General features: G+C 45.7%; 1 protein-coding gene across 1 annotated transcript in view; it reads right to left on the reverse strand.

Moving 5' to 3' along the window:
* The window catches only part of TRMT1 (tRNA methyltransferase 1), a 109,872-nt gene that overhangs the window by 32,154 nt on the left and 58,080 nt on the right, over window positions 1-19,638 (reverse strand). Inside the window, exons 12-13 of the mRNA XM_069230400.1 lie at window positions 7,478-7,563; window positions 7,280-7,388 (exon numbers count right to left, since the gene is read on the reverse strand). Of these exons, the coding sequence (XP_069086501.1) occupies window positions 7,280-7,388; window positions 7,478-7,563 (195 nt within the window). The remainder of the gene's footprint in view (window positions 1-7,279; window positions 7,389-7,477; window positions 7,564-19,638) is intronic.

The raw sequence follows: 19,638 nt of genomic DNA on the forward strand, positions 1-19,638 counted from the left end.
GCCCAGCCCAGCCTCCCTAACCACTCTACCCGAGCCATCCGTCCCAGGTTCCGAAGAACTGGCTATGTCCTCGTGCTCCAAGGGCCCTTGCGACCAAAGCACCCATTTTTTAGCTCTCTAACTTGACCCCAGGTTCCCCTGTGCAGTCTATTTCCAGGTGGCCCCTCTTCACCGTAGCACGCACAGCTACAACCTCACTAGCACCCTGGTCCCGATGAAACCAGGGCACCTTCTAAAAAAAAATCTGCTGGTAGTACTATGGACCTTGGCCCACTCCAACCCCTGAAGCGTAACCCCTGGCACCAACTGTGTCTATATGCATCTCTGACTTTTCCGTTCACAGGTTTGCATTGTGCATTAAGGAGCAGATGTTTTAACGTTTTACTTACCTGTGAAACTTCAAAAGTAAGTACTGTTTTTGTTATGAACAAAGCTCTTGCTTTCATAACATATATAAAAAGAAATTAAATTTTTCTAATTTGGTCGGAGTCAGTTTCTCATTTATTGCCTCTGAGTACAAGCCTTAGCACTGCCCTTAGATAAGCTTAACTGCTAACCCACACTACCACAAAAGAGAGCATAAGTATTATCTACTATTATCTACTTATGCCTCTGTAAACCAACTGGGGATCCAATGGACTCGCTGCACGGTGTACTTTTTAGTGCACCATATAGAGAGCCAGCTTCCTACATTGACAGACAAGGGACAACTAGAGCAGATTACGTCACCCCCATGGTGAGGAACAGAGTAAAGAGTCTAATGGCTTAAAAAGCAAGCCTGAAATGTTGGGTGAGTGTTCCAAGTGCCAAACTAGGATGTGTTAAAACAGAAAACACTTAAAGACTCTTGCAACTATGGCTGTGTGTTTTGAATGAGTGAACATTTGTAAAGTTCACTAGAACGCCAATTTTGAGGTGATTATGGTATCTTTATGGGGAGATACCACCCTGTCTAATTCAGAGTTGACAAGGTGAAGAGGTCAAGCTGGTAACTATCCTGCTGAAAGCACAGCGAAATTTGGTTCCAAAATGGACACGGAATATGGATAAAACATGCAAGAAATGGCCTCATAATTCCAGTCCCACGTTATTCCTGAAACCTTGCAAATGCACACTGCAGAAGCAAGAATACCAGCCAGAAACAAATTATGGACTTGTGCAATTTGTAATTGGGCCTTGTGTAGGCTAAAATAAACGTTCACTGCATTGACCACAATAAGAGACTTCCGTAAGTGGTCTTGTAACAAAAGCTTGCAGCAGTGGGAGTTTGAGCATAAACCTGGTACCAGCTATTTTTCTGTAATTTAAGCTTGGTTTCCAGTGTAATACAAGTTATGGTTTTGTCGGATCAATGAATTACGGATTTCGAAAAATCAACCAATGGAGGCAATAGAGACATGCGAGGACTGTTGAGTAGCTGCAGTTACACCTCCCCCATACTTTTTGTCTGATATTGATGCTGACTTGACGGAGAGTGTGCTGGGATCCTGCTAACCAGGTGTAGGAAGTTGGCTCTGTATGTGCTATTTCAAAGTAAGGCATAGCATGCACAGAGTCCAAGGGTTCCCCTTAGAGGTAAAATAGTGGTAAAAATAGATAATACTAATGCTCTATTTTGTGGTAGTGTGGTCGAGCAGTAGGCTTATCCAAGGAGTAGTGTTAAGCATTTGTTGTACATACACAGACAATAAATGAGGTACACACACTCAGAGACAAATCCAGCCAATAGGTTTTGTTATAGAAAAATATCTTTTCTTAGTTTATTTTAAGAACCACAGGTTCAAATTTAACATGTAATATCTTGTTTGAAAGGTATTGCAGGTAAGTACATTAGGAACTTTGAATCATTTCAATTGCATGTATACTTTTCAAGTTATTCACAAATAGCGATTTCAAAAGTGGACACTTAGTGCAATTTTCACAGTTCCTGGGGGAGGTAAGTTTTTGTTAGTTTTACCAGGTAAGTAAGACACTTACAGGGTTCAGTTCTTGGTCCAAGGTAGCCCACCGTTGGGGGTTCAGAGCAACCCCAAAGTTACCACACCAGCAGCTCAGGGCCGGTCAGGTGCAGAGTTCAAAGTGGTGCCCAAAACGCATAGGCTTCAATGGAGAGAAGGGGGTGCCCCGGTTCCGGTCTGCTTGCAGGTAAGTACCCGCGTCTTCGGAGGGCAGACCAGGGGGGTTTTGTAGGGCACCGGGGGGAACACAAGCCCACACAGAAATTTCACCCTCAGCGGCGCAGGGGCGGCCGGGTGCAGTGTTAGAACAAGCGTCGGGTTCGCAATGGAAGTCAATGAGAGATCAAGGGATCTCTTCAGCGCTGCAGGCAGGCAAGGGGGGGGGCTTCCTCGGGGAAACCTCCACTTGGGCAAGGGAGAGGGACTCCTGGGGGTCACTTCTGCAGTGAAAGTCCGGTCCTTCAGGTCCTGGGGGCTGCGGGTGCAGGGTCTTTTCCAGGCGTCGGGACTTAGGTTTCAGAGAGTCGCGGTCAGGGGAAGCCTCGGGATTCCCTCTGCAGGCGGCGCTGTGGGGGCTCAGGGGGGACAGGTTTTGGTACTCACAGTCGTAGAGTAGTCCGGGGGTCCTCCCTGAGGTGTTGGTTCTCCACCAGCCGAGTCGGGGTCGCCGGGTGCAAGTCTCACGCTTCTTGCGGGGAGTTGCAGGGTTCTTTAAAGCTGCTTCTTGAAACAAAGTTGCAGTCTTTTTGGAGCAGGTCCGCTGTCCTCTGGAGTTTCTTGTCGTCGTCGAAGCAGGGCAGTCCTCAGAGGATGCAGAGGTCGCTGGTCCCTTTGGAAGGCGTCGCTGGAGCAGAGTTCTTTGGAAGGCAGGAGACAGGCCGGTGAGTTTCTGGAGCCAAGGCAGTTGTTGTCTTCTGGTCTTCCTCTGCAGGGGTTTTCAGCTAGGCAGTCCTTCTTGTTGTTGCAGGAATCTAATTTTCTAGGGTTCAGGGTAGCCCTTAAATACTAAATTTAAGGGCGTGTTTAGGTCTGGGGGGTTAGTAGCCAATGGCTACTAGCCCTGAGGGTGGGTACACCCTCTTTGTGCCTCCTCCCAAGGGGAGGGGGTCGCAATCCTAACCCTATTGGGGGAATCCTCCATCTGCAAGATGGAGGATTTCTAAAAGTTAGAGTCACCTCAGCTCAGGACACCTTAGGGGCTGTCCTGACTGGCCAGTGACTCCTCCTTGTTATTCTCATTATTTTCTCCGGCCTTGCCGCCAAAAGTGGGGGCCGGGGGCGGAGGGGGCGGGCAACTCCACTAGCTGGAGTGTCCTGCGGTGCTGTGACAAAGGGGTGAGCCTTTGAGGCTCACCGCCAGGTGTTACAGCTCCTGCCTGGGGGAGGTGTTAGCATCTCCACCCAGTGCAGGCTTTGTTACTGGCCTCAGAGTGACAAAGGCACTCTTCCCATGGGGCCAGCAACATGTCTCTAGTGTGGCAGGCTGCTGGAACTAGTCAGCCTACACAGACAGTCGGTTAAGTTTCAGGGGGCACCTCTAAGGTGCCCTCTGGGGTGTATTTTGCAATAAAATGTACACTGGCATCAGTGTGCATTTATTGTGCTGAGAAGTTTGATACCAAACTTCCCAGTTTTCAGTGTAGCCATTATGGTGCTGTGGAGTTCGTGTTTGACAAACTCCCAGACCATATACTCTTATGGCTACCCTGCACTTACAATGTCTAAGGTTTTGTTTAGACACTGTAGGGGTACCATGCTCATGCACTGGTACCCTCACCTATGGTATAGTGCACCCTGCCTTAGGGCTGTAAGGCCTGCTAGAGGGGTGACTGACCTATACTTGCATAGGCAGGGAGAGGCTGGCATGGCACCCTGAGGGGAGTGCCATGTCGACTTACTCGTTTTGTTCTCACTAGCACACACAAGCTGGCCAGCAGTGTGTCTGTGCTGAGTGAGAGGTCTCCAGGGTGGCATAAGACATGCTGCAGCCCTTAGAGACCTTCCTTGGCATCAGGGCCCTTGGTACTAGAAGTACCAGTTACAAGGGACTTATCTGGATGCCAGGGTCTGCCAATTGTGGATACAAAAGTACAGGTTAGGGAAAGAACACTGGTGCTGGGGCCTGGTTAGCAGGCCTCAGCACACTTTCAATTGTAAACATAGCATCAGCAAAGGCAAAAAGTCAGGGGGCAACCATGCCAAGGAGGCATTTCCTTACACCAGGCCCCAGCAACAGTGTTCTTTCCCTAAAAATGTACCACTGTTTCCACAATGTTTCCTCTGGCCCACAGATAAGTCCCTTGTAAAAGGTACTAGGGACACCAAGGGCCCTGTGACCAGGGAGGGTTCCTAAGGGCTGCAGCATGTGTTGTGCCACCCTAAGGGACCCCTCACCTAACACATGCACACTATCAGAAAAAGGCAAATTTTACATGGCACCCCCCTCAGGGTGCTATGCCCACAAACCATGCTTGTGGCATAGATAAGTCACCCCTCTAGCAGGGGTTACAGCCCTACGGCAGGGTGCACTATACCACAGGTGAGGGCATAGCTGCATGAGCAATATGCCCCTACAATGTCTAAGTCCATTCTCAGAAATGGAAAGTGCAGTGTGGCCATATTAAGTATATGGTCCGGGAGTTTGTCATTACGAATTCCACAGTTCCATATTGGCTTTAATGAATACTGGGAAGTTTGGTTACAAACGTCTGAGCCCAATAAACCACCACTGATGCCAGTGTGGGATAAATTAAGAAAAAATGCACACAGAAGGCATCTTAGAGATGCACCCTGTATTTTACTCAATCCTCTAGTGTAGGACTGACTGGTCTGTGCCAGCCTGCCACTAGCAGACAAGTTTATGACCCCCCTGTGGGGGTGAGGGCCGTTGTTCTCTCCAAGGCCAGAAACAAAGCCTTCTCTTGATGGAGGGGCTTCAACACCTCCCCCTGCAGGAACTGTAACACCTGGCAGTGAGCCTCAAAGGCTCACGCCCTGTGTGTTAGTGCCCCAGGGCACTCTAGCTAGTGGAGATGCCTGTCCCCCAGACCAAACCCCACTTTTGGCATTCAGTTCAGCAGGAAACTGAAGAAAAACAAGGAGGAGTGACCACTTAAGCTGGGACCACCCCATAGGTGTCCAGAGCTGAAGTGACCCGCTCCCTGCAGAATCCTCCACCTTGGTTTTGAGGACAGGGACCAACAGGGATAGGAACGTGCCCCCTCCCCCAAAGGGAGTTGACGCGAGGAGTGTGTAGCCACCTTCAGGGAGAGTAGCCATTGGCTACTGCCCTCCGACCCCTGTAACGCCCTTAAATCTTGTATTTAAGGGCTTCCCTGAACCAAACTCACCAGATTCCTGGCCACCTAACAAGGAGGACTGGTAAGCTGAAACCCCCAGCAGAGAAGAAGGAAGACAACTGCTTTGCCCCCAGTCTCCTGCTTCATAGAACCCGCAAAAGACCAGCAACGTGTCCGGCGGGTCCAGCAACCTCTACCAGCTCCAGAGGACTGCCCTGCATCCAAAAGGACCAAGAACAGCAGGTCGGTCTAAGAATATCTACAACCAAAGGACTCCCACCCCACTCTGGATGCAGGAGTCTTGACCCCTGTGCACCCAACACCCTTGGCCTGTGTCCAGGAGGTCCACCCAGCAAGAGAGGGTCCCCAGGTGATAGCAAGCCAGTGCCTACCCTGGGTTGACCTCTCCACCCCTCCACGACAACGCCTGCAGAGGGAATCAAAAAAATAGGAACACACACTTGTTTTAAGACAAAAAAGTGTTACAATTTTTTTCTTGTGAGTGAAGTTACTAATTTGCTTCTTTTGAGAGGTCTGCATTTGAATCAGTGTTCCTAAACGCCTAATGTGAATAAGCTCAAGCTACATAGCTCATATAAAGGTAGGACTTAGCAACCTCCCCAGGCTGGTCTTCCCACACCAGGCTTGCTTGCTCAAGCACATTCCCTGCAGGGACTCCAGCTATGCCCATGCATTTGCTGCAGACAGCTCTTGTAGGGTAAGGCTTTTAGGGACATGTGTTCTAGTTTATGTCCAGAGCACATTACTACCTTAGGTTCTATGTGGAGCATACATTTTCACACTACTGTATTTTTTGGGATTCACAAACGTCTTTGCCTAATGTGTGGTTCTTCCAGGTGGAAGTGACCAACTAATAACCCATCCTGCATGTAGTTGGTTCCCTTTTCAAGGATTTCAGATCAGCAGTCAAAGTAGTTGCTGACCATGTACATAAAAATTAATTTTGTTAATCTATATGCATACATTGGGTTCATACTTGAAGAGGTGCTTGGTCTTAAAGCTACAATCAGACAAGAAATGGCTTTTTAAAAAAAGGAAGAAAAAATAATTGTGTATTTTCGGAACATGAAGCATTTTATTATTATTATTTTTTTAGGTGTAACCTACTTTTAATCATAATTCAATGATACTATTACCATCTCTGCACACACACTTTATGGTTGGTAATTAAGCATTACAGTTGACTGCTGTTGCAACAATATGATTGTCCCCATTATTTCAGCAAGGCGTAACCTGGAGAATGTGGCCTGTTCTGACTTGATCTATCATACTGTTTGTATGCTTCATATGCCCATTATAGCTGTTAACTTACATATGCTGCACTTGACTTTTTGCAACAAAACGCCAATCTCCTTTCCATTTATGCAATGTTCACTGGAGAAAGTATCCTGTTTTAATCTGATATTTTTTAATAATGTTAGTCTGTTTTTCATTGCCTTTTTTATATTGTAATGGTTTTACTTAACTTCATACAGTAAAGATATCTATGTAGCTATCAGAAAAGAAATGTGAAAACTGTTTCATGGTAGCTTGCAACTTTGTGTTGCTATCCCCGCTGTACGCTGCACATTACCTCCCAATAGGACTCAGCTGACCAGTCTGTGCACCCCTTAAGTCATCTACGCACAATACACCATCTGTATAACAGGCAGGCAGTCAGTCCTCTCCAACATTTATGCAAAATAAGCCTCCTATTCAGCAACACAACTCCCTACAAGGCACCTCACTCGTCAACCAACACAGCCCCGCTCTTACTAACCAAGCAGTGGAAGGTGCATTATTGAAATCACCCTCTACTCAACCAGTACCACAAGAAGGACCTACTCCCTCACTGTGACTGTACAATTATTATTTCACTCCCTGAACTCTAAAGAACAGGCACTTTAGACGCCAAACAGCACAGTGTACGCATCCCACTCAAGGCTGTTCAGAATGCATTCATTAGTCACACAGTAGTGCAGAATGGACCGCCTACTCAAACAGGAGAGAACCCTTACTCACCCAGCAACGCATTATATCCCAAATAACTGAAGGTGGTGCGTCTGTTTTAATGGCGTTTTTAGAGGCGTGTGAAAGAGACACCCTATATCCAGCGTCAAGGATTGCAGACCTTGGAAGGTAAAAGAGGAAAGCCGATGAAATCTAGCCTCGGAACCACAAAAGTTGGGAAAAACTGCACATAATGTAAATGTTACTCACCTGAACTGCAACATTGGGGGAGTACTGCAGTGGATAACGGTGCTGAGAGTATCCAGGGTATAGTAGAGTGGGACATCACACAGCTCCTGCAGCAAGACAAATAAGAGGAAGACTAGGTTGCATACAGGTGCTGTTCAACTTGTGCCTCTGAAATGGCAGTCGAGATCAGTTACACATCAAGCCTGACAAGTGGCTAGTTCTTCCACAACCCTAGTAAGGATTTTAGAGGTAGGCAATCCTGACATACAACACACTCTTCTCCAGCCCTACCAAAAAGGTGAATTTAAATCCTTGGGATCCTCTCTGATTTGCTGCAACTCCATGTAACCATATTTTCAGTCTATCAATGGCATCTATTAAAACTACCTCTCATGTCCAAGGACAAACCATTCTATTTAAAAGACACTATTGACGAAGCTTCCTCCACACTGGGCCCTAATTCCTAACAGTCTGACTACCAGGAGCTGATTTGCAACAAAACACCTAAGAGGTTCGAGTCTGGTAGCTGGACTACCAATGGACACTTAAAAAGGGATGGCATCAACCCACCAAAGTGAACTGATCACCCAATGTCAAGAATGTAATTTTTCAAGAATAAATCAAATGTCCTGCTATCTACAACATGCTGGTGTTTGTCAACATAGTCCACAAGTACAATGCAATGCCTCACAACTTTTACACCCCTACATCCAAGCCTCCTACTTCTACCCTAGTTTCTGCTCTTGCAAACCCTCCCTTCCTATTAAAGTAACCCTGCCTAGTCCTAGCCCCACTCCCTACTTTGCCATTTCCTCTAATCCAGATAGTACTCTCCGCTATGCTCCGGTCAGCTGACAATTCTCACCTGTTGGATTCCTATACAATAGACTATGTCGCATTAACACTCCTGCATCCTGCTCTGACCACCTCCCGCTGTCATTCTCGTTTGTCATCACAACAGTCACTATCTATAATAAAAATAAAACAAAAGTCGCCTACAGAACTTCCACCTTCTCCTGCGACTTCCCAGTACTTCTCAGAAAAGACAAACACCAGACTATTTTACATCCACACTCCTCTCCGCAGCCTCCCTCTCTAATCACAACAGTCACTATCTATAATAAAAATAAAACAAAAGTCGCCTACAGAACTTCCACCTTCTCCTGCGACTTGCCAGTACTTCTCAGAAAAGACAAACACCAGACTATTTTACATCCACACTCCTCTCCGCTCATAAGCCTCCCTCTCTAATCATTCAGACCCTTCCTTGCACAACAAGAAAGAAAACCTGTATTATATATAATTAACTACAAACAATGACACTTCATTACTTAACAGCTAAATACAGCTCTAAATATTCCAGATAACATTCCTCCAAAGACCTAAAAATGCTCATGCATCTACTGTCCAAACCAAAATTGTGAAACCCCCTAGAGAACTAGACTCACATACATTGCTACCACACCGGCCCTAGCAGCAGCAGCTGCTGGGGGGGGCAAAGCATAAAGCTAAACATCTAAAGAACAATTAAACATTTGTATTACTCCCTCAACCCAACGTGCTCCGCTGCTGCACTAGCCATAAAGCAGCAACCTTTAGAAATCACAAAGAGCATGAGCTAAATGGACACCTAAGTTACTAGGCGATGCAGCTACCTCAAGAACCCAGCCCTCCAATGGCATCCATACTTGCAAGACAAACTACTAATTTAATTCCAGTTTCCATATCATTCGGTGCGACAACCAGGTAAAGTGGCACAACATAACTCATTAGAGAAGATCATCCAAAGGAATGAATGGTCTGACCTCCACTGCCATACCAACCACAGACACTACTGGTGGAGTTGCTGGAGCAGCCATAGTGAAATCAATAACTCTACGGATCACTTCTGAACCTTAATCTTTAGCACCACAGCCCAACACTTACCATTATGCGCCATCAAGAGCAATCGCCACCCTTTATGAACCACGAAGTACACTTCGTACCAACCAAAAAGTAATTGCATACTAGATTAATGCTAGATCAGTTAGCAAGGACAGAATTCTTGTCTACTATCTCCTAGCTGATCACAACCCAGATGTCCTCTTCATCACCAAAAGATGAATAGGCGATGCTACTGCATCTATGCTGCATAAGGCTGTCCCCTTCGAGTACCTGATTTGGCACAAAAACTGAGCAGTCAAAAGGAGAGTAGTGTGGCTAGCAATGATTTACAAAAACACCAATGTCCAGCACTACAGAACATTCAGTCTCGGAATTTAAGTTGACATGTGTTTGCTACTCACCCACATTGTCCTTTTTGGCTTCCTTCTTTCTCATTTATCAACCACCTCAATGCAACGCTGCTTTTGCTAATGCGATGTCAGACTCTGTATCAGTTTACTACTGACCAGCCAGCTTGGGAAATCTCAAAATTTGGTTTGACAAACTGGCATAACATTACATGACAAACCCTTCTATAACCCTAAATCATTGGACTGGTCACAGGACCCATCTATTCAGCATAAGACTAATCAATCATAGGAAACATGATAAACTGGAGTGATAATAATGTTGACTTTGACCTCTACATCTCCAAAACACCATCTCAGACAACAAGTGCATTTTGTATGACCACTAGACCATGGAAGAAACTGGACCTAAAAGGTTTGCAGGCCAAAACTAACTGCTACCCAACCTATAATACTCCAGTGCCCCTACGATGCCACTCGACCAAAACAGGTGAAATATATGGTCTCCAGAGAGCAGAGTGGCTTAATCCAGATGTAAAGTTATGTAAAAGACAACCTTGAAATATCTTAGGATAACGGAAGAAAAACATAAATCTGAATAAATAACATGAATTATAAAATTAACCTTCAAAGACAGTATAGAGAATACATCAAAAAAGCCAAGAGATAACATTAATCTTCACGCACTGCAGATACACCATGCCTGTAAGAAACTGGTTTATTAGTTGAAGGGGGTAACCCTCAAAGTCACTAGATTAACCTGAGCTCAACCGCTTGGTAGCCATGGCATAGAGAAGTCAGGGTTAACTTAAAGGCGATGTGCAAAGTATGTATGCAGCACATAATCAAAGTTGAAATGAAAATCCCACAACAAATAAGAATCAGAGGAACGTTAAACAAACAAAATGATAACAAAAAAATTCACTGAGAACAGGATACATGAATTTTTAAAGGTTTAGGTAGAAATAGCACCAAGAAGCATAAAGTGCGAATGATAGTCGATGATTATGCTAGAAAAGGACCAAGTTGCAATTTAATGCTGACTGTGTTTAAGTGTAGGTTGGATACACTAACCAGGTTCATGCTGGTCAAAGATTGTATCTTATTACTTTAGTCCTTTAAGTCCCAAGCAACACAGGATTATAATTCCCCAGGACCTCAAGGAGAGACTCAAAGGGTGGCACGCAGAGGTAAACAGGAGAGTCCAGTGCATTCAATGCACACCAATTTTCCATCAATAAGCTTCAAATCATTGAGAACATGGCTGCCTGTTTGGTATTGGGTCTTCCCAGACATTGGTCGGTGAAGGAGGGGTTGAGTTCCTTGCATTGGCTCCCAGTGAGGAAGGGGTGCTCTTTAAGGTCGTTCTTCTTGTATAAAGGTCTTTATGGGCTGGGTTCACATTATCTCAGGTCCACCCTGACTTGGGATGTGCCTAAGAGCGCAGAGTTCCTCTGAACAGTTTAAGGTGACTGTGCCACATTGCAAGAAAGCTAGATGGGGTACTCAGTCTTAAACATTTAATGTGGGCAGATGGTGTTCTCTCACACTACATGGCTGTCTGTTTTAGTCGTTCTCTTTTTTTCCTTTTAATCCCCCTCTTCAGTCCTGCTCTTTATGTCAGCACTTGGATCCCTTTTTGGTTTAATGTGATCTATAAATCTCATATACATACATACATTTGCCACTGGTCAGCTAAACAGTTGCAGGAAAAGGCCTTTTGAAGATTATTTTGTCACTGTAGCTTTAACAGGAGGTCAGCCTTATGACTGAGTCCATTCATTTGTCCAGGGACCAAGAGAGCAGGTTCAGTCCACCAGGGTTCTTCTCAGGTTGCAGACAGAAGGTTCAGTTCTCTTCTGATCTTCCTATGGTCCAGGAGTGTTCCAACCAAAGGGGTGAAGGTAGTCAGGCCTAACCACCTTGGGTATTTTCAAGATGGGCGAAGTATTCACCCACACTGAACTTGGGCTCTGGGGGGTTGGGGGATGTGTGTGGTAATCCGGATGACCTCCCAAATGGAATACTAAAATCCAGTTTTAGGCCGTCCCTGTACCCCCACCAAAGTCAGAAACAGAATTCTGGTAGGGCCAGCTTTTAGCAACAGGACGTTGGATACAAACAAAGTGTGTTGGCATTCGGTTTACCTTCTTTGAATTGAGCCCCAAACATTAAATGTAACCCCAGCAGACCCATCAAACAGGTTGTCTCACTGTAATGTTAGAGAGTCCCACTGTAATTGGGTGTCTGGTAGGAAGGCAGGACAAACAAGGGGCCCTGCCCAAGTGTTAGCTAATGTTCGCCTGTGGCAGAGGACATCCCAAGTATCATAGGGAAAACCCCAGCTGAGCTGTCAAGCAGGATGCGACATTCAAGCAGGACTTGAAACTTTCATGACAAAGATGATTCTCCCAGCCACCTCCCCTGCATTTTGCACCAGGTTCAGATGAGTCATCTCTGCTCATTCAGGTCAGACTATTTATTGTTTGCTCCTGGGAGCAGTTCACACCACAGGGGAGCACTCAGCTGGCAGGTGACAGCGGAAAGGTATCAGAAGGCCTACAAAGTGGGGGTGTGGCTTGGCAGCGAATGGAGTAAGGCAGATGGCTCCCGGTGCCACAGGGGCCGCTTCCTAGACCTTTCTAACTGTAGAGGGGGGCCCCCTTGACAGTAGCCAGTGGCTGGGGAACGCAGATAATGGATTTAACTGGGACCCCGGCCAGCAGCCGTATGAAAATGGCGGCTGGTACCCAGGCCGTGCTGTCGTCGCTGAAGAGCGGACATTGCGCCAGGGGAATAGCAAACCCTGGAGATTGGGAATGATCCATGGCGCGCTTTTATGGGGATGAACCGACACTGGGGGCCCCTGACAGCTGTGGGGCCACATGCAGTGAGGCACCCTGCCCACTTAAACCTGAAGGAATCGGGCCACGGCTTCAGCAGCCGACCAAGAGGTGAGGTGGGGAACTGATCGGCCAGGAGTGGTGGTGCACTGACAAGAAGTTCCTCTGGAAGCGCAGGCCGGGCCCCAGGCCTACCGGACATCACGATCAGCACACCCCAGGGGGCCCTGGAGGACCACAGCAGCACGATTACTCAAAATAGCAGCCAGCACCCAGACGATGCAGCCTTAGCGGATGGATTGGCAACTCTCTGGCACCTTGACCAGCGGGCGATTGGCGCTGGCCCTGCTGCTGGCAGGCGCACTAAGAGGCAGTAGTGACCCAGAGGAGAGTAAATAGCAACCTGCAGAGAAACTCCCACTGATCCTAAGGTCATCAACCAGATCCCTCTGCTCACTGGAGATGCAGATGGCGTGAAAGCATCAAGGTGGGGTGAGGGGGCAGCCAACTCGCACCAGAGTGGTGCCGGATATACAGTGACTGTTCAGCAGAAAGGTAGCCACCAGGGCCACTCAGACGGTCTCAGATACTTGGTCCATTTACCCCTCTGGGGCTCTCTCAAGTAGAGTACTGTAATAGCAGTGGCTGAAGGTGAGAGTGAAGGGGTTGCGGGGATCCCTAATACATAGCAAAAAAACCTAGAATTCACAGCTTGCATCCTTACTCCATAACTGCTTAGGGAGCTGGGTCTGACCATCTGGTCAGGGCTGGTGGGGCCCAGACGATGGAATTACACATAGCTCCTCGTGACCACTAAATGCTAGGAATGGACCTGGTCCACTCTCCTCTGCTGTGGACATGACCCACCAATAGAAAACCCAGTGGAATTTGGGGACACCTGCTGAACTAGCTGCAAACCAGAAAAATGTGAGGTTCCTGAGATTTGGCAACAGGCGACTCAAGAGAGCACTGTGGCCAAGATCCTGAAAAAAGTGACCTGGGGGGGGGGGGGGCTTGGACCAAACACTACCTATGATGTTGGTGACAGCGCCCTCCACTCCCACAGTCCAATGCATACTACAAGCCATACCAGCATCCACAGAGGCCCTAGGTCAAAATTAACACAATAAGCAATTATTTGGGTCTATTGTGTGATGGTGACCATCGCTTGGCAGAGAGGGTCACCACGACCGAGAGGGAGCTATCTGAGATGACCCCTGCAGTGGCCGTGGGGGTGGAACACATGGATTTGGTAGAATGCCGCCTAACAGCTCTAGAGAGCAGAGCGGAAGAAACCGAGAACAGGGCATGCCGCAATAGTATAAAAGAGTCGTGGGGCGCCCAGAAAAAAAAATAGAAGGATCAGACATGGTGCGGTACTTGGAGGATTGGCTCAGGTGAGAGGTAGCCCCGGAGGGCCTATCCCCCTTCTTTGCCTTAGAGCAGGCCCACAGGGTACCGGCTCAGTATTTTCCTCCGGGCGCTCCCTAGAGGCCGGTAGTGGAAAGGTTACTTAATTTTAAGGATCAAGATTACATTCTACAGGAGGCTCAGATACGTGGAAACCTTGTGGTGGAGAACAATAAAGTATTTATATCAATCCCGGGGTGACGTATCACCATAGCAACTCCATAATAGATCCCTTGGGGCGGTACGCCATGATCACTGGAAGACTAGGTGTGCGGGAGATAGTGATAGAGTATTTATGGCCCTAACATTGATCAAGCAGGGTTTCTGATGTCTCTTTCCGAGCACCTGGCCCCACACTTTATGGGATTTGTCCTGCTCGGTGGAGAATTTGCCTGTATCACTGATACAACTTTAAAGAGATCAACGTACCTGGGGGTACACATGTATCATAATAGATCAGATATTATGAGGGGAATGTAGGGAGAGCAATGCAAGGTCTCCACAGCAACATGACCTTCTGGGAATCATTTCCCCCTCAGTAGCAGGACGTGCTGCCCTACTAAAAATGATCGCTCTGCCCCAAGTACTATATTTCTTTGTCACACTCCCACTATGGATCCCGCATGCTTTCTTCAAGGAGCTGAACTTGTTGATTGTTGGCTTCCTATAGGGGTCTGGTAGACGAAGGCTTGCACTTGTAGTGCTTCAGAGGCCTAAGGCTTGTACTTGCAATGCTTCAGAGGCCTAGAGCGGACTGGCCGCCCCAGACTTCGAGCCCTATTACCTGGCAGGGTAATTACAATGGCTGACTCAATAGATAGCCAATCACATGATGCCAGACAGAGAAGTTGCAACTTTTAATCCAGACCTTCAGTCCTTAGCCAGGATTGTGCTCCGGCTCGGCCTTCCCGCCCAGTCCTCCACTACTGAGTTAAAGGTGCTGCACAACTGTTGGTTGCGATATCCCCGCAGGTCAGGTTGTGCTATCCTTTATACCTCTGAGATCCCAATGTAATTTCTATCAGTACTACCTCATGGAGGAGACTAAACAAGACTCTCTAGCTGGATAGAAGTGGGGGCAACCTCCACTGGAACTTTATTTGAAGCTGGCACCCCTCTACCATTTGAGGAATTTAGAGCTTGCTACAATTTACCCCAAGGACACTTCCTCCTCCACAGAGGAATCACTGAGACGATTACTAAGTACTGGCGAATGGGGCAGGCAGGACCAGCCGCATTGAGTGTCTTTCAATACCGGACCAGTAATACAGGCACATATAAAGCAGCAACATGCCTATATGGGAGGATAAGGGCGGGTCTTTGTCGGCCTCTCATGGCTCTTAAACGAAAATGGGAAGAGGACTTCGGTACATTAATTACAGATGAAAAAATGGGGAGGCATACTGACCTGGAAACCTAAAAGCTCTAGAAATGCTAGATTTAGGGTCATAAGCCTCTACATACTACAAAAAGCATATCAAATGCCAAGTAGGCTTTGGAGGCATTTCGGCCTGATGGAGGCCAGGTGCCCACACAGTGGTGAGGAGGAGGCGGAGTTCTTACACATGTTCTGGATCTGTCCAGCTCTGAGGGAATTCTGAGACTCTGTGAGTAACACGTTAAGAGATCATCGAAAGGGAAGTCCCCCTTGATCCCAGACATTGCTTGCTCAACTGTTATCCCCACACAACTCAGCATAGGGACTAACCAGTTTCAGTACTTAGCACTGTTATTGGCGAAGCAAGAGATAACAAGGAATTAGAAAGCGATGAGGTCCCCAGAGCGCAACCTGGAGGAGGGAGGTACTGAGATGGGCGAAAGCTGAAGAGATGGTGAGATATCCAGAAGCCAGGCGGGGTCAGGAGCTGTTGGAGAGGGCCCAGGCTTGCAATAATTTGGTATGTACAGATTGAGAGGGCATTCTGGGGGGGGGGGGGGGGGGGATGGGGTGCTGGGGGGGGCAGACGGAACTCACTCAGATCCCGCGCACAGCACAAGACAGTAGACGCACAGTGGCGGATTGAGGAAACATGGTGCACAAGGGAGGGAAAGGGAATGTTGAGGGTAGGCAGTCGAAATGGGAGCACCTGCACTGTGGGGAGACATGGAGAAGGGAAGTGGGTACAATAACATAATATGGTGCTTATATGTATATAGCCTACACTGAAGCGCATGGTTTTTCATGATTGTAAATCAGAATACCCCTGCATTATAGATATGAGACACCGTCACGGATGAGACAAACATACCTGTAATAACGAAATGTTATGCCACAGCTGGAGCTCCCAAAGTGCCTTTGCTGTTGACAAAGTTCAATAAAATGTGTTTAAAAAAAAGAAGAAAAAAAAAAAAAAGCCTACAAAGGCTTTGGCCAGGGAAATGGTAACGTGTCCAAAAGTATATTTTCTGAAGCAGGCAAAATTTACTTTTACCACAAAATCTGATAACTATTAAAAAGGGTACATAAAATATTTATCTAGCCGTTTTCTAGGTGGGGATAACAAGTACTAAATTTAATACTGCACCCCAAAGCTTTCCTATGGAACAGCTAGCCCAGTTACAGTGAAAATCGCCTTTTGGGACTTTACTTTGTAAAGACGTATAACATTACATTTTTACTGGTCAACTCTTGAGTATCATGCACCCTGCCTTTATGGGAGATGAAGTCTACTGAGGATTGGCTTAATATTTATAATGAGGGTTTAGGCCTGCCAGAAGGTTTGAAAGGTTGAATTTGCAGATAAAACCTACAATGCTGTGCTACATGTAGCAGGCCTGCAGTTTGTCCTGTCACTGCATTGGGTGGCACAGTAAGTGCTGCAGCTCACTGGTGACAATTAACTTACAGGCGCTGGGTACACGTTAGATACCATATACTAGGGACATAGAGGCAAATTAAGTCTGCTAATTAGTGATATACCAATTTTATCATGTTGAAAAGAGGAGCACAAGCTCTTTACCACTTGTTAGAAGGGGCAAAGTGGTCTCTAGTCAGCAAAAAAATAAATAGGGTTCAGTCAAAAGGGCAAAATAATTAGGGTGCCCCTAGAGAAGAGACAAATTTCCAACAATGCCTCTGGAAAAAGGCTATATAAAATTCTCAGACTTCCATAATACAATATTCATTTCATCTGCTGCAGACCACAGCCTGGGAGCTCTGAAATTCTTTGTATGGCATAAAAAAGTTGGCAATTTGGAAACATATTTCCTTCTACCAACAGGTAGCCCTGAACACCAAGCATCAATCTTATGATGCTTCCAAAACATAACTTGCGCTGTGCACCTTCATTCTGCTAACAATCAAAACCAGTGAGCTTAACAACCTCCCACTGAATCTTGCCCTCCAAAAATATATAAAAGCATTCTTGAATAAACTGCTGTCATACCAGAGAGAGCTATTATCGTATCCCTATTAACTGCAGACTTTCCACATGACCTGATATCATCTTACATTAAGCCGTTTCTTTAGTAAGAAGTGTTTGGTCATTTAAACCCCACAAAGATCTCTTGCTTCACTGAACAAAACAAAGATATATTGAAATGTCAGGCAGGATTCAGACCAGGAAGAAGTATGAAATCACCATGAACTTCTATTTGGAGGACCATAAAACCACTGTTAATTTAAGTGGAGTTGCACCACTGCTGCTCATGAACCCATTATTGGATTTGATACTTTGGAGCAACAGATACCCTTACAAAGACTAAGAATCAACTTTGAGGATCAGTCCTTGCTTGGATTAAAAAAAAAAAAAAAAAAAAAAAAAATCTGCCTCCTCTCCGTTAGAACCCAAATCAATCACATTAACACAGTTTTTCCTTGTGCCATTTATCTCCAGGGAAGATGTCCAAGAGTGTTCAAAGACTGCTCCTCTTTAGTGCATACCAATCACCACTAACTGATCATATCAGTTTCCTCAAGCTCACATATAACTATGCTGATAATAAGCAGATTATCTTAAAACTTAAACCATTGAGCCTTGCTAGCTCCTGCCTCCGTGACTGGCTCTCAACAGTAGACCCATGGATACTTAAAAAAAAAAAAAAAAAAAAATATCCAACTTAAACTTAACACAGCAAACATGGCAATCTCACCATTGGAATTGGAAGCATGCATTATGTCCCATTATCAGCATGGCCCTCCTAACTAGGATTGCCACCAACATGTAATGAGATAAAAATAAAACCTTAGAATATGCATTGACTCCAACCTCTTGCTTGAAACTCAAGTACACTCTTTGACCACAGAGATAGATAGATAGAGATTATATATATATATATATATATATATATATATATAATAATGTCACTTACCCAGTGTACATCTGTTCGTGGCATGAGACGCTGCAGATTCACATGCTGTGCATTACCCTGCCATCTAGTGTTGGGCTCGGAGTGTTACAAGTTGTTTTTCTTCGAAGAAGTCTTTGAGTCACGGGACCGAGTGACTCCCTTTCAGCTCCATTGCGCATGGGCGTCAACTCTATCTTAGATAGTTTTCCCCGCAGAGGGTGAGGTAGGAGTTGTGAGTATACTAGAGGTGCCCATGCAATGGAGTAGTAATGTATGTATCTAATGTCTATTAAAATAATATTTATTTACATATTTACAATTCTCATGCAACTAAAAACAGCTGCAGGGGAGGTGGGAGGGCGCATGTGAATCTGCAGCGTCTCATGCCACAAACAGATGTACACTGGGCAAGTGACATTTTCCGTTCTGTGGCATGTGTAGCTGCAGATACACATGCTGTGCATAGACTACTACGCAGTTATCTCCCCAAAAAGCAGTGGTTTAATTTAGCCTGTAGGAGTTGAAGTTGTCTGAAATAATGTTCTTAATACAGCCTGTCCTACTGTGGCTTGTTGTGTTGCTAACACGTCTACACAGTAATGCTTAGTAAATGTATGTGGCATAGACCAGGTGGCTGTCTTAGACATTTCTGTCATTGGTATATTCCCAAGAAAAGCCATTGTGGCGCCTTTCTTTCTAGTGGAATGCGCTCTTGGTGTAATAGGTAATTCCCCTTTTGCTTTAATGTAGCAAGTTTGAATACATTTAACAATCCATCTGGCAATGCCTTGTTTGGACATAGGGTTACCTGCATGAGGTTTTTGGAAAGCTACAAACAATTATTTTTTTTTACAAAATTGTTTTGTTCGGTCAATGTAATACATTAGCGCTCTTCATGTCTAATGTATGCAAGGCTCTTTCAGCTACTGAGTCTGGTTGTGGAAAGAAGACTGGGAGTTCCACAGTTTGGTTTAGATGAAATGGTGATATGACCTTTGGTAAGAATTTTGGATTTGTACGGAGAACCACTTTATGTTTATGTATTTGTATAAAGGGTTCTTGAATAGTAAATACTTGTATTACACTCACTCTTCTAAGTGATGTGATAGAAAGTAGCCTTTCTAATAGCTAAGTCAGATATTGAATTTGACAATAATGCATGGGTTCGAATGGTGGGCCCATGAGTTGTTAATACAATATTAAGGTTCCACAAAGGTACTGGTGGTGTCCTTGGGGGTATGATTCCCTTTAGTCCCTCGATAAATGCTTTAATAACTGGGATTCTAAAAAAATGATGTTGTATGTGTAATCTGCAGATAGGCAGATATTGCAGTGAGATGGATCTTAATGGAAGAGAATGCTAGATTAGACTTTTGTAAGTGTAATAAATAGCTTACAATATCTTTTG

This window comes from Pleurodeles waltl, chromosome 4_2, assembly GCF_031143425.1.
Source record: "Pleurodeles waltl isolate 20211129_DDA chromosome 4_2, aPleWal1.hap1.20221129, whole genome shotgun sequence".
NCBI classification, from domain to species: domain Eukaryota; kingdom Metazoa; phylum Chordata; class Amphibia; order Caudata; family Salamandridae; genus Pleurodeles; species Pleurodeles waltl.